This window comes from Oryzias latipes, chromosome 22 (genome assembly GCF_053564925.1).
Source record: "Oryzias latipes strain Hd-rR chromosome 22, Olatipes_Hd-rR_3.1".
Lineage (NCBI taxonomy): Eukaryota > Metazoa > Chordata > Actinopteri > Beloniformes > Adrianichthyidae > Oryzias > Oryzias latipes.
The window spans coordinates 22,861,297-22,886,188 of NC_136258.1; the positions used below are offsets into that span (position 1 = coordinate 22,861,297).

General features: G+C 37.6%; 1 protein-coding gene across 1 annotated transcript in view; it reads left to right on the forward strand.

Moving 5' to 3' along the window:
• The window catches only part of stxbp6 (syntaxin binding protein 6 (amisyn)), a 65,207-nt gene extending 43,759 nt beyond the window's left edge, over nt 1-21,448 (forward strand). Inside the window, exons 3-6 of the mRNA XM_004082197.5 lie at nt 7,945-8,075; nt 8,163-8,328; nt 18,013-18,170; nt 19,934-21,448. Of these exons, the coding sequence (XP_004082245.1) occupies nt 7,945-8,075; nt 8,163-8,328; nt 18,013-18,170; nt 19,934-19,957 (479 nt within the window). The 3' untranslated portion in view covers nt 19,958-21,448. The remainder of the gene's footprint in view (nt 1-7,944; nt 8,076-8,162; nt 8,329-18,012; nt 18,171-19,933) is intronic.
• The last annotated feature ends 3,444 nt before the right edge of the window (nt 21,449-24,892 follow it).

Sequence of the window (24,892 nt, forward strand, 5' to 3'; positions counted from 1 at the left end):
GAAATCCCTGTGTCAGTTTAACAGAAACAAAAAAACGGTTAACAGCTGACGCTACGGCAACAAAGGAAACAGACAAAAAACGGACGGATAACTGTGTAAAGCTGTAATGTGTTTTTGGCATCTAGCTGCAAGGCGAACAGTAGGCCTGCACAATATACCGCAAATTTATCGTTATCGCAATATCAAGCTGTGCAATATGCATATCGCAAAAGACAGCAAATTTGCAATAAATGGTTACCTTAGATGTGGCCAAACAATCTTATGGCAGCTTGAAGTGTTTAATGGATTGAAAGAATCCCTTTCTGCATTTGACCAATCAGATGGACCCCTTCACGTTGTTAACTAATCGGATGGCGCCCTATTATGTTGTATGTTCGCCTCCTACGTCAACAAGGGTCATTTGTAGTATAATTTTTAAGCTGTTGTAATGGAATGGGAATAATATTTTTGGTTGTTTTGCTAATTGTTTATATACCGCAAATTATATCGTTATCGCAATATTACCGTAAATTCCGGACTACAAAGCGCACCCGATTACAAGCCGCACCCACCCATTTTCATGTGTTTAATTAGTTTTATACATACACAAGCCGCGTCAGAGTACAAGCCGCGCATGTGTTAGGCCAGACGTGGGCACTGAGGGCCGCATTCCTGCATGTTTTCCAGCATACCCTGCTCTGGCATGTTCTAATTGGCTGGACACACCTGAAGTAGGTAATCAGCCATGAGTAGGACAAGATTATTGGCTGGACACACCTGAAGCAGGTAATCAGCCATGAGTAGGGCAAGACTATCTGGAAATCATGCAGACACACCGGCCCTCGAGGCCTGGAATTGCCCACCCCTGTGTTAGGCGATATTGTCATCCTGACAGATCACGGCCAGCATCCCAGAGTGAGTGCAAATCATTAGCACATTGTGGGTGGTGCCAGCATTGCCTCTGGCTCATGTATTTGAGTGTATCGACATCTGACAAACAGCATGGACCTCTATTCTGTTCACAAGTTCCTCAGTTATGGTGTTTTTATTTCATTTTTTTTTACTTATTGACAATCTAGGTATCATACATAAAATTACAAACAGTAACCATATAATCAACATTACATCCCTCAGTTACGATGAGGAAATTTACATCCGCGATTCCACATTTCCCATGAGTCTTAGGGGCTAAAGGCGGGGCCAATGCCCGGCTCGCCATTCTGTTGTACGTGTTTAAGAATGAGCAAGTATCAGCAGTGCATGGAGGGGTGAACGGGTACAGCTCTCCTTCCGCTTGTGTCGCGGCAGCGTTATGGGAGTAACAGGGCTGGTTAAAAAACACACCGGTAAAATACAGCAGCGGCGACTGAAAAGCGCGCGCCTCAGCGTGATACGCGCGCCTCAGTGCGGCGCGTGCGTCAGAATTCAGAAGCCTCTGCACTCCGCGGATGCCTCTGCGCTCCGCTCCCGCCCCGCGCGCTCCTTGTCTCCCCTTCCTATCTACTCCGACACCTCTGGCCAGGGCAGCTTCAAGGAGGAGCACTTCGTCCCCGCTGCGCCGGTGGAAGAAGCAAATCGTGTCTGTGCAAAGCAATCGGACTTAATACTGTACATTTTATGTATGAGGGGCGGGTGCGTTGTTACGTGTGGGAGCCTTCAGACTGCCATCGGCCCCGCAGCTCAATCAGCAGGAGGAGAAGATGTCTCCAGCTCACACGGAGGCTGTGAGTTTTTCAAAGCAAAATTCCGCTTTTACGGTTTCGTTAGAAACCGTAAATGGAGTGTAAATTCACTCCATGCGCTGTTCTCTCAGTCACGCAGCAAACCGGCTTTTCCAAATCCGTTGGTGACGGTGGACTTTTTTACGCTGCTTTTAACGATTGCTTTTAACTTGAAAGCTTCATCATATTGTAGCGGCGATCTGGTGCACGTTGGGTCTAATGGCACCAAAGGATTCTGGGATGCGGCCGGGCATGCGTGTTTCATTTTGTCGAACCATGACTGAAGTGTCTAAGACCTGAAGTCAAGTCCCTGCTGTTTGGCTGCTTAGAGGTGTGTTGAATATAAATGCCTTGTGCTTGGTGTTAGATAAAGAATTCAAACTATTCACTGAGTTCGAAAGTACGTACATGGCGGCCGCCAATTAAATCCATAAATTAGCCGCGTCACTGAATAAACCACAGGGTTGTAATCGCAGGAAAAAAGTAGCGGCTTGTAGTCCGGAAATTACGGTAATTACTAATATCGCATATCGCGAGTTTTCTTCATATCGTGCAGCCCTAGCGAACAGGTATGATTTTTAGTTATGTTTAATGTACACATTTTGTGATTATTTTCAATTTGTTTTGTGTAAAATAACAAAAGATGTTTCTGTTTGAAGTTATCCAATAATCTAACGCTGCTAGCTGAGGTAAAGAATGATTATTTATCAAAAAGGAATTATTGTAAGTTTGTTGTTATGCTTTTCTTCAGCTCTTACGGTGTGACTATGACTGTGAAGTAAATAAATGGGTTGGAATACCCCATCATAGTCCATCAGTTACTATCATTGAGTCCATCGTCTGAAACAAGTCCGGCTGGAATGCTACAAAGATGATCGAGGAGACTAATTATCATCCGGAGCAGGTGTTTAATATTAATGAAACCACCCTGTTCTGGAAGAAGATGCCATCTCACCCTTAACTGATGAAGGAGGAAGCATGGGCTCCTAGTTTTAAGGCACAAAGAGACAGAGTGAGACTCCTAATGTTCATTATACAGCACACTACAGTCTGTTGCTCTGAATAACAAAAACTGTTGAGCGATATCCCAGTGTTCTTTCAATGTTTTACAAAGTATCAGAAATATTTCAGAAAGATTTTTGATAAATAAGGATCGGTGACAAACTTTCTTCGGCCACAGGGTCGGGAAAGAAGAACATCAGTGTGTGAGCTCTCTGATTTGGTGTGTTGGCGGGTGTTTCTGGTCCCTAACCCCTGAGAATACTTTACTGGTTTTAAAGAAAATGAGTTGTTTGGCCTCATCAGTAATGGGGTTCTTATCAATTCTTCTGTAGTGCTAAAAAAAAAGCATATTCTCTTTGTGACATTGAGTACTTGTCCAGTTTTTTGTTTTGTTTTTATAAGATATTGAGCTCAATTTAGTCAAGAAAAGAGACACATCTGTGTGTTGGTGTTATAAATCAACAAAAATTATAATCATTTGTATGTCAGTGCTGGTCTGAGAGCTTCTATGGCTGAGTACACCTGCCATAATATACTGAAAAAAATTGTGATTTTAAGTTTATATGTTGACATTTCTTTTTGATTTTGATTAAATATGGATTTCTTTTTGTCAGACTCTTATTTTAAAACCATTTTAGTTTAGTTTTAGTTTAGTTTAAATATGCAAGCTGATCTAAAGACTTGAATTGAACCAAAACCACACGATTTCTAGCAAATAAAAACTAACTGAAACCCCCCCAATGTGAGCCTTTTTTAATGTGCAACTGCTGTTTAAATTAAAATCAATTATAGATTTGGTGAATCAATATCATGTTTCTTGGTAAAGATTTCAGTTAATCCATTTATGAACCCTCTACCAGACATTTAAAATATGCAAAGTTACATTTTATGTTGATTTTCAGTCTATTAGAATAGTTCATTAGACTATAATTACAGCATTACTTACTTGTGCCAGGATCGAAGCACTGTAACAATGGTAATAAGTGGGAGAAATGGATTCATTTACTGCTGCAAAGTCTGCAAAAGCCTGGTGGAGCCAAGTTTTTGTCATTGTTGTTAGGCTCCTGGTATCTGCACCACAAATAGTGTGTAACTCTCAACAGCTGCTGTATATCATGTGAAACGCATACCCTTTTTACCACTGGTGCCTTGTCACTGCATTGGCAGTATGCTGCATGAGACGACTGCAAACAGAAGCCACTATGTTTCCAAGTGATGAATAGACTGTAGATGATTGTTTCAGAGTAGCATTGCAGGCCAGAATGCGGTTCAGTGCAGTGGGAGCTTTTTTCTGAAGATTGGCACGCTAAGGCTTTTGTACAGAAGGGACAATTTTCATATAATTACAGATTTGGATGCAGTTCAGTAAACAAACAAATAAAAACATGTTTGACTTTTATCTTAAAACTGTTTTTGTCTTTCAAATGAATGTGCTTACACTCTGCTTAGCAGAAAATCATTTTGCTCATAAACTTTAAATAAGCTGGAAACCAATTATAGGTAATTACAAAGAGCTGAGTAGTCAAAAGTAAATGTTTTAGCTTTTTTTCTGCTTTAGTTTTTCCTCTTTTAAGTTTATTTGAAGTGAACATAATAGGTTTTCTGGGAACATTGCTTTGGTACAAATGGAGAATATACAGTATGTGAATATAAGGCTTGCAGCTCGTCCAACAACATTTTTGTCTTTAACCTTTTCTTTCTTTTTTTTTTTACTTCCAGGCATTATAATGGATGTGATTGATAACATAAGACAAAATAAAATAAAAAAAATAATATAAAAATAAAAGATAAAAAGATCATTTATGAATAACACGATGGCCGTGTCACAAAGCCACTAAGTACATTTTGCAGATTTCCCATGAATGAAATTTTCGTCTGTTGTGATAAACGTCATTCATAAGTGTTTCTTGCATTCATCAATGGGCAGAGATGTCCGTTGAGGGTTTCGGCCAACGGGTCTTTTTGTGAATTCGATATTGAGTTGTTCAAAATCTTTGGGCTATTGAGAATTACGCAGTGTTTGCGTATTTTATGCAATTTATACGCATATAATTCTTACGCAATTGCGCAGGATGCATAAGGAAATTTATGGCTTTCCACGAACTTTCCACAGATGTCCACGTATGTGTAATGGACTTTTCCACGCATGTACCACCGATGTATGACCTTTATATTGCGTAGACAATATGAAAGAACTTAATGTTATATGCAAATATCCCATTAAAATGACTTAATTGGTGCACGAATAACTAATGAATTGCATATAAAGAGCGCAATAATCTCACATGGTTCATGGTCTACGTTGATTTACTTGCTCTGTGTGGTTTATTCATACTTCTTCCGTGCTTATAACATGGTTCATTCGTGATAAATTTCTCGCTTTTTCCTTGTTTATTTACATGTGATCAATTTTCATCCGTGCAATATGCACAAAATATGCGTAATGTCTGTGTGATATGGCCTTAATATTAATACTGAAGTTGGAATTTGTGTCCTTTTTCTCTGAGTTAGAATGGTTACGCTTTTTGCAGTTTTGGTTTAATTTCTGATAAAGATCTGTTTCAGTTGCGATCTTCCTGTTTTCTTAAAGGGTTTAACATTATTACGTTGTGCACATGTGGGTGGTCTCCTTCATACTTGTTTCAAACAAGAATAGTTTCATTCCCCACAACTGTCATAATATTTCCTTGAGGGTAAAAGCCTCCTGTGGGAGGGGTCTCTGGTGATGTTTTACCTTCTGTGAAGTTTCCAGACTGAGCTTTTCTTCAAACTGCAGTTCTGAAATATGGCCAAGCCCAACATGGGATTTATAGATTATAAGGTGAGCGTGTCACCATCAGAGCATGAGAAACCAAGTAGAAAAATGTGTGTTAAGACCGATCAATCCTTGATCTATTTTAAAAGCGTTCCCAGTGGTCTTTTTGTTTAAAAAATATACTGTTTTTAGCCAAAATTAAAAACAAAATCTGTTGTTTTCTAGGGCATAGTTTCTGCAGAGCGGCTATCCAGCTGTACAATTTTGAGCCAAATGTCAGTTGAGGAAAACGAAGACAAACATGGATCTGTTTGTCTGCAAGTGGATGCATCCGAATGGAGCAGAGCAGGGAGCCAGCACATTTTCTACATAACAAATACCAGCTTTTTACTCAGAAATGCAATTTTCAGCTTTACTTCTTTTACCTCTTAAGACCCGAGCTAATGTTTGAGCTGAGCCTCTACACATGCAGTCACAGGGCCTCAGTTAAGCAGAATTAACTACTGTGGTAATTTAACCCAAATCATGATGTTAGGTCTTAAGACATCCATTATCAGAAAAATGCCAAAAACACCCCCTTCATGTGAGTGGGTCTTTAAGCAGCCTTTTTATGGATCAAACCAATCACTGGCATCAGATACTTAGAAAAGGCCTTCCATTTCTTTTTTCTTTTTTGCCTTGGCTATGTTTGTTATGTAAATAATTTCCTTTTGTTTTTATGTTTTCTAAAAAAAAAAAAAGATACATTTTGTCGCTTTGCTTTGTTAAAATACGTTAGGCTCAATACTTCAATTAATCACAGGAGTTTTGTTCAAAAAATGATGCAAAATTGATGAAGTCCATGAATCCCCTCAATTCAAGATTCAAAGGGTTTTTATCATATGCACAGTAAAGAAACGGGTTTCCCTGCACAATTAAATTCTTTCTTTGCTGTCTGCTCCAAATGCCAAAAGTATAGAGGAAACAAAACAATTCACTCACATCATACACACAAAAACACAAGATGTCGAGTGGCAGTTCTAAAAGTGCAAATGTGCAAAAGTGACAATGACAATAGCAACAATTAGGACAAGCAAAGGTGCAGTTTGTTTTTCCAGACTCTAGTCAGCTGTTAAGGAGTCTGATGGCAGAGGGAAAGAAAGAGTTCCTAAATCTGGTACACAATCTGGTATACACACTTTATTCAATTTTCTCTGACATAAACCAACATTTTTGCACTTTTCTTTCTTGTTTAAACTCTCAAAGCTTTAAATCTTGACAGAGAAAGAAGGGTCAGTATTACAGAATGACAACAAAGATCCTCTCCTAATTTAAGATTTATGTAAATGTGTCCAGCTGAATGTATTTTACAGGAAGGAGGGGAAGGATTGATAATGGTCTACAGCCAATAAGGACGCAGAACACAGTTCACTGTAAAACTAATAAAGCATGTGAAACTGAACAAAAAAAACCACGAAAATGTGAGACAGCAAAGGATGAACCGTGGTATGGCGAGGGATCACAGTAGAGGCTGGTTTCTTTCGTCTTGTGATACCATGGCAAAAGCTTTTCCTCTGTTAATTTGACTACAACAGCAAAATGAAGATAGCCACAAAAAGTCGCAAATGCATCAATGAACAATATGGGTTTAAGTAAATTGCCATTTGTATTCTAACATTCTATTAGAAATATTTCTGAATACTGAGAGAAGTGCCAGCTTTCCACATCATTCATACTCCTGTACTAATGAAAACCTCTGCTTGTATTTTACAATAAACACAAATATGAAATTGAATTCATGGCTTGGAGCAGCTGGATTATACCTTTTTTATGAATTTAGATTTATGACCTTGAGGTGTCTCTCACATACTCAATAATCCATTTTTGTGACTCGTTATGAGGTTTCTTTTATTAAAATTGACAAAATTGTAAAACGGCTCAATGCTTATTGTATGCGACGTAAATTAAAACTGAGCGGTATCTGTTCAATATCTGCAATTTAATAAACCATGCAAAATAGACTGTCATTTATTAATAATCAACTGCTAGAAGTAATCAATCTCCACTGATTTTTGTGGATTGGATTTATAGAAGTTTCATTACAGGGACTTTGTCAGCAATTTTATTTTTTTTATTTTATTTTTAAGAATTACTTTTTACTACAACAATACAAGGGAAATATTCAGCTGCTGTTGTAACTATTATGATCATGTTGTTTCCTTTCAGGCTGGTTTGGTGTATTTACTTCTTAGTATTTTCTATGATGTTCTTTGTTGCTGTTGGTAACAGGTGAAGTGTTTGTTGTTGATGGTCTCTTTGTTTCTGCTGCCTGAGGAACAAAGCTTCAAAGCTTGTGACTTTTGCTCGTCATATCTCCCTTTTAATGAAGTGTGTGTTATTAGACAACAGTACGAATATCATTTGAATAACTAATCAGACTTCATGATTTGTAGTTGCTTCATCAAAATCTCAAAAACAATCTGTTTCGTTTGATATTTTTTTCCACAGTGACCGAAAAGAAACCGTTCCGCGTATCCATCACTAAAGTAAAGCAGTTCTACGGACAATCTGATTTTGTAAAAAGGTCACAGTGGACGATTGATCAGCTACAGCAGGTCAATGGCATGGACTCTAGCAAAGTAGGTTGACTTTAAAACATTTTGACAGCTTTTAATTGGTTTCCTCTTACTTCTATTTGTATTGTGTATTTCTTTATTCTCCCTAAGGACTGTCCAGAGTTTGACCTCAGCTTTGATAACACTGTGGACCAGTGGGTCGCCTCTTCAGCAGGAGATAAGTGCACCTTTATTCAGGTTCTCCACTACTCCTGCCAACGTTACTGCTCAGAGAAGAAACCCGAGTTTGTCAACTGTCAAGCTAAACTGCTTGGAGGTAAGGCGCCATGAAAATGTAAAGCAATCATCTGAGCATTGTTTCTTCTGAAATCTGGTGAGAATGCAGTAACTCTGCAGTAACTCTAAAGGCTCACTGCTGTCGCACTGTGCCGTGAGCCTGTCTGAATGCAATTATGCATGATGACAAGCAGCACCTGGCGCGTATGAATATGTATGCTCAATTCTGGTACACAGCATATTGTCCCTGCTCTGCTGAAGTGATGTCAAAGAGGCTGTTCACCATAATTTATCCATTTTGACCTATATTACATGACAAAGATGATCTGCCTTTACAGCACATAAAAACACTGTTAAATCATAAGTTTCTCTAAAATTTGATGTGAGCCTTTTTCAATGTGTAGCTGATGTTTGATGGTTTTCCTTCATTTGAAATAACTAAACCACTACTTTATTTATCCTACTCATATCCAGTAAAACTGAAAAGAAAAAAAAACTTTTGTCCGTTTTTTTTTAAATTCAGCTAAACATCTACATATACTGATCTATAAGCTAGCACAGGGGTCTGCAACCTGAGGCTCTGGGGCCTCTTTTACCCATTTTAAAAGTAGGGTATTTTAGTAAGTCCTGATTTAAAATTAGTTTGAAAGATTTATGGATTTATGGCTGAGATTCTCCCAACAACAAAGTTTTTTGTTTAATATGCCGTTGACATTGAATCACGAGACCTTGTGTGATTTACTATTCCTCTAGAATATACTAGTTTAAAATACTCAGCAAAATATTGGTTAAAAGTTTCATTTTTAAGTTATGTCAGGAGTGTAAACGAGAAAAACATGTACTTACATACTTATTTAATGCATCGTAAACCAATGATGTCATATTAGTAAGTTGGAAAAAGGATGACAATTCACTAAAGTAAACTTACATGTAACAAAAGAAAATACCTTTTTTTACTTTGACAGTTTTTATTGAAGAACATTTGCTGCAGCAGATGCAGCACAGGATGTCTTATTGGTGAGGGAGTTCATATTTGCTCCTGTCAAGAGAAATTTCTTTTAAAAATTAGAATAAAACACTATCTTCCCCTTATATTTTCATGAATTTTAATACTCAAGAAGCAAAGAATCAGTTATTTAAATCATATGAGAAAGTTACAAAGACACAGAGGAGAATTTAACTTTTCTAAAGGGTGAAACAAGACTGTGGCATCTGCTAGTTTTTGATCTAGGACAGACATGTCCAAAGTCTGGTTCGTGGGCCAAGTGCTACCCGTGTTTTAAATTTCTACCGGCCTGCAGGCTTCTGACATCAAATCAACAGCCAAACAAAAGGTACAGGTTTATTTGTATTTGTTATCGGAACTAGAGGGGCTTGTACTTCTAAAAAAAAAAACAGTAACTATTAATGTTATTTTCTTGTTCACATAAGAAAAAAAGCGAAATCATTAAATACTTGATTTTAATTTAATGCCATAATAAGGGTTCCAAGAATTCAGGGTTGGCCTTTCATCTGACCAAACCGGCTTTTTTAGCATTGAAGGTTGTGACGGCTGTGTTGGCAGCATTATCAGCTACCAAAAGGTTGATTAAAGAGAAAGGCAAAGGTTTTTCTGTCCTAGGGGGTGATTATGATTATGGGTTTGCAGCAGAATCCTCTGTGAGTTAATCGGCTATTGATCTGTTGAGTCCCGGGTGTCCAAGCATTATCCAGCTTGCTGTATAGTTTATGTAATTATGGATGGATTTAAACTCCCCCCTGCTTGGTTCCTATCTGTTACATTTGTGCTACATCTAAACCACTTATTGAAACAAAAATACCACTACAACCTTTAGTGCTGTGGTTACTTTTACGTCTATTTTTCGCTGCATATGTGGGAACCCTCGATCTGTTCGTTGATGCTAAAGCTGCCACTTTTTCTCAACCTTGCATGACGTTGACTTGACCTCCCTCCTACGTCGAGGAACTTGGCCCATATTTAACAATCTTCAGCTGACCCTGTTGCATTTTATAGTCTTAATGTGTGGGAAGGTAGCCGTTTCCCAGAAGAGCGCCCTAACTGGGGCTTTTAAAAGTAGAATGGGTTATTAACGCAAATACTGCACATTAACTGACCGCCTGCAGCAAAAACAATCATCAGTTATTACACCCTGTAGCATTCTTTTAACTGACTAAAATGACTCCTATTAGATTTGTGTTGCAGACATGCCTGCAATATAAAAGAGTAGGTCTCTATCTGATTTTCAAGAACTAAAGGAGGGAGAGAAAATGAGGAGGCCGAACCGCCGCGACTACTGTCCCCTTCAGTTTAAGTCTCACACCAGTGCAAAACAAAAATCATGACGCTGCTCAGGTGTGGGACAATAACTGTGGGAGACTCTTTCTGCAAATCTTCTTACTTGGCCAGCCAGAATTGAACCACTCAATAGCAGCTGAGGGAGTAGAAGGATTTCTGCACATTGTCCAAACACAAAAGACTAAAAATTGATTCCCGCCTTTCTGCATTCAAGCCTTTATTAGATCAACTCAAGTTTATTTTTTGCAGTGCAAGTTTGAAGGGTGTCTTTATGAAATTCTGAATTTGAAATGAACTACCTGTCACTTGCACTTCTCCACTGACCGATTAGTAGAGAAACTAGCAATTTATGCTGTAGGTTAATGAAACGAGCTGGCTGTTGGCTGCATATTAGATATACATTTACTAAAATTACAATAATATAGAATATCTCAAACACTTTTATACCTCCTTTAAAAAACAAAAGTAAAAAGAAATCCAAAAGAAGACATAACAACTGGTGCTGCAGCGGTATAATGCTGTACTTCAAATCAGCATATTCCTTTAAACATTTTTAAGGAGAATCTATATTTGGATTTTGGACAATCCTTTTTTTAAATTCTTAATAAGACACCTTATTAAGTTGCATACATTTTGGACCGTCTATATTGTGACAAGGTGGCGCTGCAGATCCTGAAAAGTCTTAAATGTAATTTTTAAAAAAAATTAAGAGAAAAAATGTAATTGTAACTAAAATAAGGCCTTATAAAGCATTAAAGTGTTATTTTTTTTTTTCATCATCGTGATGTAAAATCCTATCCCTTAAAATAACAAAAAACATTTCTGGGGTGCGTTGTGTAATAAGGTCGTGAACTGGTCATATATTTGTTTAACCTTGTGCTTGTTGATGCAGGAAAATGGGAAAGTGCAAATTCATGGAAAAATGGCTTGAAAATAGAGTTTACTTTAATGCTATGCTCACACCGGGCTCCAAAACGTGCGTTCAAGCGACCGCTCCCAATGCAGAGTCTATGTAGACGCTTGCCTATGCGCGTTTTGGCCTTTTGCATTCCAAGCTCTAATGTTTATGTGTTGCTACTCTAGTTTTAAAGTCTGTTTTCGGGCGCTTTGACCAATCAGGGACTCGGATTTAGTAGTGATGTGTAGGGTCCTTTAACCTAGTGTTCCCCTTTTGATTGTTTTACTCAACAACTAAAAAAATATACAATAACTACTTGAACAGTTGCATGTTTTTAATGAAATCCTCCTATTTGAGTGATTAATCAAAAATGTGATCCCAAAGCTAATAATTTGAAAATCCAATTGTGTGACAGCCTAAATCTTAAAGTGACTTCTGATATTCTTTCATCACAGAAAGCCAAGCAGTAGATTCAGTCTTTTTCCGTTGCAAGGTGTATTTGAACAGAATGAAGAAAGAATTTATGTCACATCACGGTCATCTTCTAAGACAAGGTAAGCACGGAAACAAATCAGTGAAATACTTTGAGCTTCTCACACATCAGATTTCAAAAAGACCTTCTTGTGAATTTTACGAGTTTCAGATTCTTGTGGTTCTCCTAAATGACAGTCAGGTAAAGATTAGGAGTTCCTCGCTGCTCCCATGAGCACAACGATACATTTCCCTCATGGCTTGAAGGCTGAGCACATGCTGATGGAGGTTTTAAGTGTCTATCTAAAGGTTACGTGAGTCATGCTCTCTGACCTGGCCCCTTCACTGATAAACACTGTTCAGATAAATCTCTCTTAGGCATCCCAAGGCATTACACTGATAACGTGCTACTTCTCTTATGGTATCTTTAGAATATCTTGCTTGCTGGAAGTTAACATGTAACCTTAGTGAGGATGAAAATGATGGAAATTGTGGAACCTAATTTATTGTGTGATGCTGACTTTTATCTGCTAATTAAAGCCACAGAGAAGTGGCTGTTCCTGAATATTTAGTAGTTTATGGTACATTTAGGACGTAATGTTCAAATTTAACCCTCCAGTTTTTGAAGAACCTCTTTCAACAGCAAAGAATGAGCTAACTGATCACACTTCTAAATGATAGCTGATGGAGCAACTCTAGCTAAAAGCATATGCTGAATAAAAAATGTATTTCACTTCTGATGAACATATCCATCCATATATTTTCTAAATCTGCTTTAATCCCATTTGGGGTTACAGGGATGCTGAAACCTATCCAGCTACGGTTTGGTGAGGTTCTCTCTAGACCAGGGAGAGGTAACTCTAGGCTTCGAGGGCCAGCCTAATGCTGGTTTTCCAGAAGTCCTGCCTTATCTGCTGCTGATGACACCTGGAGTAGGTGTGTTTAGCCAATAACGAAAAAACCATGTTGGACACCGGCCCTTGAGGCCAGGATTCTGACAACCTTGCCCTAAACAGCCTGCCAGTCCACTGTAGGCCACAGAGACAAAAAACTGAACACACTCACACCTAAGAGACTTTAGAGTCACCAATTAACCTACAAGACATGTTTTTGGACTGTTGGAGGAAGCTGAAGCGCCCAGAGAAAACCTTTACATCCACAGGGAGAACATGCAACAACCAGCATTCACAGCAAGGTCATCTGGCTGTGAGGCAAAACTGCTAACCACTACACCACCGTGCAGCCCACTTATGATGAACTAATAGTGAAAAGATCGATTTCCAGTAACTGCTGAAAGAGTTTTTGTTATAAACACAGGCAGCAAATAGAAAATATTTCCCCAAAGTGAGACAGAAAGTCAGTTCATTCCATTTTAATTGTCTGGGGCTGCACGGTGGTACTCTTACCTTACAGTGGGAAGGACCTGGTTCGAGTCCCAGCTGGGACCTTTGTTTGTGGAGTTTGTATGTTCTCTCTGTAAATGTGTGGATTTTCTCCGGGCTCTCTGGCTTCCTCCCATAGTCCAAGAACATGTTTCATAGGTAAATTGGTGACTATAAATTGCTCCAAGAAGTTCTTGTGAGTGTGTGAGTGTTGCCCTGCCACAGACTGGCAATCTGTTTGGGGGGGTACCCCGTCTTTGCCCAACAGTAGCTGGGTTTGCTCCAGCAGCCTTATGATCCTGAAAGGGATTCATAGGGTTCTGAAAATGGTTGAAGCATGGATGAATTCAGTCTGTGAATCATATGCAAGTTGTATTTGTGGATTATAAGAATGATTGTGAAGAAAAAAAAATAAAAACAATGTTTTACACAATGTTATCAGCTTAACATGCATTGCTGTTTTTCCACAATTCCTGATTCAAGATGATGGGAAACCTTTGGTAAAGTTGATCAACTTAAGGATGCTGCTGTTTACCAGTGTGATTAATAAAAGGGCAAAGAAATTAAACTGCAGCTCTTTCATGATCTGAAAATTGGATTTGACAACTAAACGAGCAACGCATATTTTTGCAGTGAACCCCAGTTGCCATCTTTGACCATCTGGGAGTTTTCATCATCTTGTCCCTCTAGATCAGGGGTCACCAACCCTGTTCCTTGTGGGGTATCGCCCTGCTTATTTTGCAGCTAACTCTGCTGATCAGCTGGATTTAATCAGGCCAGTTTCTGATTGACTGAGCACACCTAAACCAGGTGGGCGTTTTCCATTCACAAACTGGGACATTTACTTCAGCTCATTCATGTATGAGCATTGTTTCTTGTTGCTAAGGAAGTTGGTCGGTTTTATACATTCCTTATAATTCTGACATCAAGTCAAGGTTGTGAATGGATGCAAAGAAAGAACTGAATTTTTAACTAAAGTCAAGCAGAGTTGAGCTGCTTGATGCAGTACATTTCCTGGTGAAGTGATGTCCCAGGAATAAAGGGAGATGGAAAACTAAATGAACTGTAATGGAAAAACACTGCAGGAAGAATGAGGAGGACAGTGATTGGATTTTTTTTTAAGTAGCTGTGTAGCTGGCTGCAGAAGGAATGAACTGTGTGTGTGTGTGTGTGTGTGAGGGAAGCCTCCACTCACTTATTCAGCTACTGGTAATGTCAAGATTTCCATTAATTAAATTGTAGGAGCGTCTTAAGTTGCAGCTGCAACATCACAACTCTGCCTGCAGGCTTCTGTCATATCTGTTAAACATCTTTTGATCTATTTTATCTACATTTAGATTACATTTTTATAAATGATCTATTTCAAATGAGTTCCACTGTTACTTGAAACATTAATAGTTTTCTAATGAAGGAAAAGAGTAAAGTTGTTGAATTTGCTCATTTTAGAGACTTAAACCAAGTTGAACTTCTGCTTCTTTATTATGTGTGGAGGACTCTTTCTTTAAAACAAAAATATATATATTTATAATATGATAAAATACAAAATGTCACTCTAATTTGTTGTCAGATTATTAGGTTAGCTTGAATGGCGAACAATATTGGAGCCATCCAGCCATACAGTTTAGAGCCCAATGCCAGCTCGGACGAGAAAAATCAAGAAGTACGTGTATAGAATAGAACAGAATATCTTTATTTATATAGCACTTTTCCCAGAAAGAATCACAAAGTGCTTTATGAAAGGAGAATACAATCAAAATAAAACACAGAGGTAATAAAATAGAATAATAATAATATAACAAAACACAGTAAGCGTAGTAAAGCAAGGACTAAAATCAACTAAAAGATCAACTGAATAAAAGGGTCTTTTTCTGAGAATTAAAACACTCAATGGAGTTGATCTGACTGGATGCATCAGAATGGAGCAGAGCAGGTAGCTTGTGGCCCGGCCTGCGTTTTCTTTTACATCACAAATGCAATCTTTTTTAAAACAGCATTTTTTCTTACTGCTCCTGATTCGCAACGATTTCAAGAAATACGCAGAAATACAGTTTTAAGCCTAATTTTCTTCCTAAATGTTTTCTATCATCAGAAAGAAGCCTCAAGAACATGTTAAAAACACTCCATTTTCATTAAGTGCGTCTTTAAGATAATCATTTATGCCTATTTAGATTCTCTTTGATCAGTAAATGTATTTTGACAAAAATACTTTAAGTATAACTGCTTTGGCCATCAGACCACCAAAAATACAAGAAAAGATATTAATAACTCAACAAATTCCTTTAAAGATTTTCTAAACAACAAAACAGAATAGTATTGCCATAAACAAAAATACTCCTGGTTGACTCTCAGAGCTAAAACATCATAAATCTATTTTAAAATGTGAATTAGTCTAATTTTTTTTAAGTGTTTTTGCTTTGAAATTCAAAAACAGAAGTTTCTTTTTGGGATACAAAACAGCCTGGTTTAAACAGTTTTATGCAGATGCCTTTATTAAAACATGGATAATGTTGAATAAATGAAGTTAATCTCCTGCATAAACAGCCCACAGCATTATCCTTACAAACTGATGCTGACACACAGCCAGGATGAAAATATGAAAAACATCATGTTTGTTACTCGGCTCTTTTGTGTTGGTGTGCTTGTTTCTGAAGTCATCCACTCGTTCTCAAAAATTCCATGTAGTCTGATGTGGTACAGCTGTCATCGTCACGCTGCTTCGATTGACAACCATTAGGATAGTTTCTCCGAAGCAGTTCAGACTGTTTAAAATCTACAGCATAGAGGGAGGGGGTCTCACATCCTGGTTGTGTTTTCTTTCATTTTCTGGAACATTTTTCTTCCAGCAAAAACATCTCTACTCTGCTCGGATTCCATTGTTGTCGAACACGTAGAGTACGATAACAAAATTCTTGTACATTGTTGGATTTAGTCACTTCAATAACTGGATTTGGTGGGGGGGGGGACACATTTATCCTGATGAAAAAACATTTTTTGTGCAAAAAGTTTAAGAAGTCCTTCGATTTTTTTTTTCTTTTATTAAAATCAATTATCCCCTAAAGTAGGCTTTTGTTGTTCTGCTTCCTTTTCACGTTGAGGCACTAAAGCACGGGGATCAAATCACTGGGATGGCTCCATATATCACTCCTACCTGTTTCTTCCAGCTTGTAATGAGAAAACGGTCAAAAACTCCACAAATCTCCACCCTGCACCGCTCTAATAAATTTCTACAGTACTTACACTCGGGGGAGTCCACATTACAGCCTGCCACTGATTTCTGAGAACAGACGGGAGAGGCTGGAAGGAAAGGAAAGGAGTGGGTGGACAAATAAATGGAGATGTTCTTGTTCTGAGTATAAGGTGTGGAGGGGAGGGGAGTTGGGGGTTTGCTGTGGATGATGGGAGTGCTACTCCGGGGCTTTTTTTTGTTTTTATTTTTTTTTTTGAGAAGCAAAAGTTTAAGGGAAATCTGTGAGAAGGGGAAAAAAGAGAATATATTTGTGCAAAACGGCTTTGTCTGTGTTTGAACTCTATTTCATTGTTAATAGATGATCGTGGCATTTCTCCCTGAAGGTCAAAAGTTGATCTCCTCATTCGTCCAGATGTGTTTGACTTCAGCTGTGGGATTCATGGACTCACTGATCCACTTGTCTTGACGAATTTCCTTCTTTTCATGTGTAGGTGTGAAGATGAGCGCTTAGCTCGGGTGTGTCTGAATGGCTTTGACTTTTTCTTGTGTCAGATCATCTAAAGAACAAGCAGCTGGCGGCTTTTTTGTCTGTCACTTATTCTAATGCAGTTGAATCCTCCCAACCACCTGCCACTCAACACATGACCTTCATTGCTCAGGAACATACATGTATTTTATTGCAGTTTCCTGTGGGGAATGACAGAGTCTGCCTTGTCAGGTCTTAATATGCTCAGTACCTTTACCCTGTCCGCTGTGCTTCATCTCTTCAAAGTCAATACATGACTGAAAGTCCCCCTCTGGAGAAACACAATGTGTGTGTAGGCAAAGGCATAAAAAAGGCCTTCCTTTCAGTAAAATTAGAACAGGGTCATGCAGACTGAAGCAAAGCAGTAGTTGTTAGGAGGCTCTTCAGCAGTGCTCTCCACATGTGGCAGATTAATGGCTTGTCGGAGAAAACATCCGGCAGGCTGCCACAGCTATCTGAAGATGTCTTCTATCCACCATTGGGTCTTCAGGGTGTCACAAGGACCCCCTTTTATCAGAAGGTGCTTTTAAAGGAGAGTGATAAAAGGGCCGACTTCAAAGCTGCACAATGGCTGCGCCGAATGGTTCCTTCTCTGAAAGGTCTTCTGAAAGGAGGCATTAAATGTTCCTCTAATTGTGTTGTTTTCACCTTTTTTCAAGTTTGGAAAAGGTTAATTTTACTCGATCTTTTCTTGAATTAAATTAGCTTTGAGTTAAAGTCATTAATCATCCTCCCACTGTTTACCAGGTGGCAACTATTTCGTGTTTCAAGGAGTTTGTTGTCTGTCAGTTAAACTAATGGGCAGTGGCACTCATTGCACTTAAACCCTGTTATGTCAGACGCCCCACTGTGAAATCAGGTCTTAGCATCTACCATTTCCTCAGAGAAATTCCAACTTCTTCCTCTCTTTTGTCACTTCCTCTTTTGTCTTTCCTTCGCCTTTCTTGGCTCCACTTATCTCCAGGTAACAGCATCCTGCACTCGGCTGCAGACAGCGTGACGAGCGCGGTGCAGAAGGCCAGCCAAGCTCTGAACGAGCGCGGCGAGCGATTAGGTCGGGCTGAGGAGCGGACTGCTGACATGATGAACAGCGCCGAACAGTTTGCTGTCACAGCACACAAGGTAAGGCAAAATGTAAACAAGCGGCGCAACAGTGAGATCAATACCGGTACATCCATTCTGACGTTTTGCTGTGACTCGCCATCTAGAATACGCCTCCTGTAATGCAGAAAAAGTTACTTTTATTAGAATTCTAGCAAAACTAACAATAAACATTACAGCAAACATTCTGTTTTCTTCATTCTCAAATGGGGTTTCATTTTGCATTCCTGAATTTAAAAAAAGTAAATATTTTGGAAATGTACGTAAATTGTACATAAATTGTGGTCCATATTAAATACGATAACTTGAAGTCTTACTCTGATCATCTTTTGATCAATTGTAAAAGTATTTCCAGTGGTCTTTTAATTATGATTATACTCTTTGTAGCCAAAAATGTAAAATAAAAAAAATAAAAACTGTTTTCTAGGTTTCTAGGTCATAGTTTCTGCAGAGTTGCAGTAGTTTATAAGAAATTTTCCCATGAGTTGTGGTCGGAACTGTTGCCCGCCCCCACTTCCCGTCGGCCATTTGTTTACACTCCTTCCTGCTAGCTTAGCTGCCCCTCATAACCCTGATGCAACAAAAATGCCGAGCATTAATAGAGCTTTTCAGATAACACATGGATCTAGTCGTCTACAAGTGGATGCATCAGCTCCAGCCGAATGTAGTTTCTACGTTACAGCTACAAGCTTTTTCCAGCTGCATCTTTTTCTCTGCTCCTAATTCACAATTTCAATAAAGAATTCAATTTTATGTTCCTTCATCATCAGAAAAACACCACAACAACTTGTTAAAAACATAATTTTGATCTGAGTGGGTCTTTAAAGAAAATGATGTAAAGTAATATAAACTGACACAATTTCCCTGCTTCTCTTAAATGTTTTAACCTTAAGGCAATGAGAAAGACTTTTGAAAGACATGGTTTTTATTTTTCTCAAGGCAAAATGCCTTGAAAATGACTCCGAAACCCCCACCAAGAAGAATTATTTTCCAGATTTTCCTATTTCACTAACAACCATTAGCTTTTTTTTTAAACTACATGCTAAAGAAGTTTTCGTTTTTCTTGCACAATATTATGAAGAAAGGCTTTTTTGTTGGAGGCATGGAAAAAGCCCTCCTACCTCTGTTGATCTCAGTGGACTAGTGAAGGTGCTGATTTTTTTTAGATTCCTGAAACAGGACTGTTGGTTTGTTTTTTTAAATAATGTTATTTAACTACCTATATATCATAGCACAGCAGCAACAAAAAAATGTAATCAGATTTTTGCCTTCACGTTTTCATCTTTGACTGATTATTGTGACCAAAAATTCAGCAGTTTACTTTAGTGCGTCACTAGTTACTTGGTGTAAGTGGGCATGAATGCTCTGCTGGTCTGCACTGTACAGCAGTCAGCATCTGCAGTACATTAAAAGGGGTCACCTTGAGTCTTTGTCTCTGCAATCTAATTTATGCACCTCACTTTGTAACAGCAGACAGTTTAACTGCACTGCTCAGTTTGAATGAAAGCGTTGAAGTCCTCCGCGCTGCTCTGCTGCCCCCTCCTGGTTGACACGTGGACTTCAGTTCTACGGAGCGTGCTTACAGTGTGCCGTGTGTTCTGCTATCCGACAAGAGCGGTGGTCCCAGCCCCTTCCTTAATGAATTTCATGTAGAGCCCATTAGAGCTTTAAAATGATGTTTGTTTATGGAATAAAGCTCTTCTAGAAGCTTTTCTTTTCTGCCTACGAAGTGTTCTTATTGTGCTTTCCTTTTATCTTTTCCCCACCCTAAATTTTCCCTGCAGCTCGCTATGAAGCACAAGTGTTAAACCACTGCCAAAACCAACCGGTCCTGGTGAGGGGTGGGTTCGGGGTAGTTGTCAGTCGCCTGTCGATGCACAGGAGGATTCCAGAGGTTCTTTTATTTCATTTTATGAGAGATATGATTAATATTTGTTAACATGTTAATATTTTTGGGCTGTTGCACTACTGCAATTCATTCCTAATGATGGTGATGCATCACGCACAATGGTGGAAGAGGGGTAAGCAATGCTCCTACAAACTAGCAGCAACATGTCCCATGTTTCTATTTGCCAAAACAAATTCAGATGTTGTTTTAACCCTCAGTGTACTTAGTTTTTTCATGTGGTCAGAGAGAAATGTTACTAGACTGATTTTAAGACGAGAAACAACTCGTTTCTGATTATAAAGTATTATTTTTGTGTACTTTGCTGATTATTCTTTAGTTTTTCTGGGCCTGCCATTAATGCATTTATTAAGCCAAAGTTTTAACTGCAAAAACATTCCTTTATCAAATTAAACTCTATTTCTTCTTCATTGCGCTCAGATTTTAGCTTGTTTATATTTGGTACAAGATTTGAAGTTACCTAAACATTATTAGTAATAAAAAAAGCATTTTTATTTAGTTTGTCTCACTTCGTGGGCTGCAGGATATAAAGATGATGAATATTTTTGTTTTATGTCATTAAGAAATATGTGCCAACTTTTTTGACGTATACTTGAAACCCTTAAACCTGATTTATGATTACATTGAGTACACAGAATATTGCATAATGTTATGGGGAGAGGAAGCAGCTCAGTAAACTGCACTGAAAAAAGCAAACTTGTAATGGTATAATCCAAATGTCTGTTGAGCTAATGGGGCGTTTTGAAATGGATTCTTCCTGTTCAGTCGTCTCACTTTGTGCTTTCTTGTATTAACGGAGGTGGTTGGTATCAAACGTGTTTGCTGACACAGTGCTAAAAGTCTGCAGCAGAAGCTTGTGATAGTTCTTCCTTTTCCTCTCCTCACTGATATTCCATCTTTGGCTTCCTCACCGATAGAACCCCATTCTCACACTTCAAATGTATTTGATCCTCTTTTTTTGTATATATATATATATTTTAATTTTCTAAGTCATAATGTGACAATTCACAGAGAACCTTTTATCACTGAACAGTTTACAATGAAATGTTCCAGTTGCCTAATTCTTTGTGTGCTTTCATTTTTTTCCTGTAACACTGAGGATGTTTGTTGTTTTAATTCAAACAAATAATGGTGTTTTTTTCTTTTTTTTACCATTATTATTCTTAATGTAATTTTTGCAGCGTGCTTTAACAGTCCCACCAAACAAAGTTGTGCTTTTGTTATGGTACACATCTGTTTCAGATGTTCCGCATCCAGAAGCAAGAGGTGCCATCGGCTTTAAACGTCGCAAGGGTCAAAATGTCACGTTCTGTATTTGATATGTTCAATATCAATCACTCATCACTGATCTCTGCTCCACACAGCTGTTCAATAAAGTCTATTTCACTACCAATATTGTTGTTGATGTGTATTATTACATGTGACGTACAATTATATATTAAACATGTGTACACACTGATGCTGGTTGGACTACAAAGAGATAACAAATGGCTTTAGAAATGCAATTTCTAATCTATTTTAAAATTAGGATTTGGAAATGAGGTATTTGAAGCAATCAAAACAAAAATAAAACTAACAGACAACAGATATCTAAGCAGAGATATAGTAGACTTAGGATAATTATTTATTAATTGATTGGATTTATGTTTGAAACAATGAAACATGAAACCATTGGTTGATTGATTATGTTTGGTCATTAGCTCATACATATACAGTACATGGCACATTGAAACCCGTAACCCTTGTGCTATCCTGGGCACTTTAACATTGGGAGTTGGGTCATCTAGACCCACTATGGATTACATGAAATCTTTCCACCTTTATCCAGCTTTGTCATGGTAGGGAGAACACATCAATGTAAGGGTGGGGGTCATCTAAGATAGCACAATTAAATATTAATTTTGTCCAAAATAATAGAAACATTGCAGTTTTGATTATTTGTGTTGAAAACTATATTGTCTGACATGATTTATTTATTTTGTTCATCATCGGGTCTCTGCTGAGCTGATGAGCTGAGTCAGGTGTTAGAAGGGGGAAAAAGGTAAAACATCCAGCAGGACCTTACGGCTAAACCTGGGAAAGGGCAGAAAAAATGTTTTGTGAAAGGAACACTGCCCCCATGTGGTACATCATGAAATGAATTCCCAAAATTGAAACGTTTTCAAAGGTAGAATTGTTTGGGTTTTATCATTCAAAAAAGACCCATTAGACAATCTTTGTACTCTGGTGGTGTACAGCTCACATGTAAACATAAACAAAAACAACAAAAACTTGATTAAAAATGTTAGATTTTAAGTTAAAAATGGTTGGATTAAGGTATTTTTTTCTACAACTAAACATGGCAGTGCATCACTTTTTTTTTACCTGCAAGAGAGCAGAAGGGTTAAAAAAAAACATTCTCACATTGTGAGAATATTTTTGTAAGGCTTTGTAGACACTGATTTAAAAAAAAAAAGTTTTAATTTGAGCCTAGTCCACAATAAAAGAGCCATTTGGACAAGTTTCTCATTGAGAGACGCACTTCACCTTTTAGAAAAAACATGTCTGTAGTGTTTTTGAGGCACCATTTATAAAATCTAGCTTTAAATATGTTCAACAATTGAATTATAACAGTTACATTTTTCTGTATTTAAGAATTGTAACTTATTTTATTGTTGATAGCAGCATGTCTGAGTTCCTTTCAAAATAAAACACACCTTGTGTCAAATTAGATCCTTCTGCTGCAGTAGATTAACTTTAATTAAAAATGCAAGAAAATGTAACGCAACTTTTTCTATCATAACTTTTGTGTGCATTCTTTTTTTTTCTCTTTTTGCCATCAAATAAGCATTACAACAATCTAAATACAATTGTATACTTTAAGAAATGTGCCTCTAAACAGCACTGTTGCACAGCAGATAGTGAGAATATGAGCTTTAAGTTTATTCTAATAATCAACGACTCTGACAGTCGGTTGAACGTTTTACCTTAATTTATCTAACGTTAAAAATCTAAAAAAAGGTAAAACCTAGAGAAAGCTTAGAATTAATCAACCAAAACTGCAAACCATCATATATTCATTGGCTCATACATATATGAACCAAATATATTATTTGGTTCAATAATAATACATTGAACCAAATAATATACCAAATATATTATTTGGTTCAATGCAGAGAAGGGAGTTGAAAACTTTAATTTGGAGGGTTATTAACTCAGCTATAATTGCAATAGACTAAACAAAGGTGGTGGAGGAGTTGCTCTATATGTGGATAGAACTCTGCATTTCAGAGTAGTGCATAGCAGGACAGCTGTTGTTGACAATATGCTTGAATGTTTAACAATTGAAATCTCTCAAGAAAATAAAAAAAATATATAGCTTCTAAAATATTAACATTGACATGTACATAAATGAGGTGAAACTTGAAAGAATTTATGAAAATAAATTTCCTGGGGTCTTAATTGATGAAAAGCTGACCTGCAAACCACATACTTACAAACTAAATTATCCAGAAGTATTTCTGTGTTGAATAAAGCAAAACTAGTTCTGGACCACAAATCACTGGTCTTACCATATTTTTCTTATTGTGTAGAGGTTTGGGGAAACAACTATCAAACAATGTTACATTCACTTTAAATACTTCAAAGGAGAGCAATGCGAATCATACACAAAGTCAGTTACCTTGAACACACAAACAAATTATTCATACAATCAAAATTAATACAAACTTTATGATCTAGTAGATTATTGTACCGCTCAAATAATATTAAAGGCACAAAACAATTTATTACCGACAAATATCCAAAGGTTTTTTATTAAAATAGAGGAAAAATACAATTTTAGGGATAAAAGAAAAATCTCTCACACATAAAGCACGTACAAATAAAAAAGCTTTTGTGTTTCAATTTGTGGAGTGAAGTTGTGGAACAGAACCAGTAAATGTTTGAAACAATGTCCAAACATAAAAGAATTTAAGTATAAATACATAAATATGATCATTGATAAACATGTACAAATACAAAACAATAAATCTGTAAATCTGCATACTTATAAAATAAGATTTTGTTATTCATTCGTATGTTTTTGGAAATAAGAATTACATGTGCAGCTGTAACCGAATATACACTTGGGTAGGGGACTGGACTTTGATGGTGGGTGTACTGGGTTTAGTTAGGAAAGCAAGGACTTCGTCTCATGGAGAGAAACTTTATGGTAAGCATGGACACTTTTCTGGGGTCCATGAAATTAATTGTGGTGTGCCTCAAGGTTCCATCCTTGGCCCCTTGCTTTTTAAGATTTACATGCTTCCTCTGGGGAATGTCATCAGAAGCCACAACATCAGCTTTCATAGCTATGCTGATGATACCCAGCTGTACATAGCAATGTCTCCTGATGACACGAGACCAATAGAAGCACTTTTTAACTGTATTTTAGATGTGAAATTATGGATGTCAAATAATTTTCTGCAGCTCAACCAGGAAAAAACTGAAATTTTAGTTATCGGTCCTGAAGCTAAGAGAGAGAAACAGTTTCTGAAGGTAAAAGAACTTTCATTAAGCCATTCAGAAACAGTCAGAAACCTGGGCATTATTTTCGACTCTAAGCTAACTTTTATCCCACATATAAAACAGGTGGTTAAAACTGTTTTTTATCATCTCAGAAATCTGGCTAGGGTCCGCCCACTAATCTCTTTTGCTAATATGGAGATGCTAATGCACGCTTTCATCATGAGTAAAATTGGTTTTTGTAACGCCCTGCCTGCTGGTCTTCCAAAAACCAACATTAGGAACCTTCAGCTTCTCCAAAATTTTGTTGCAAGAGTTCTCACCAAGAACAGGAGGCGAGCTCACATCACCC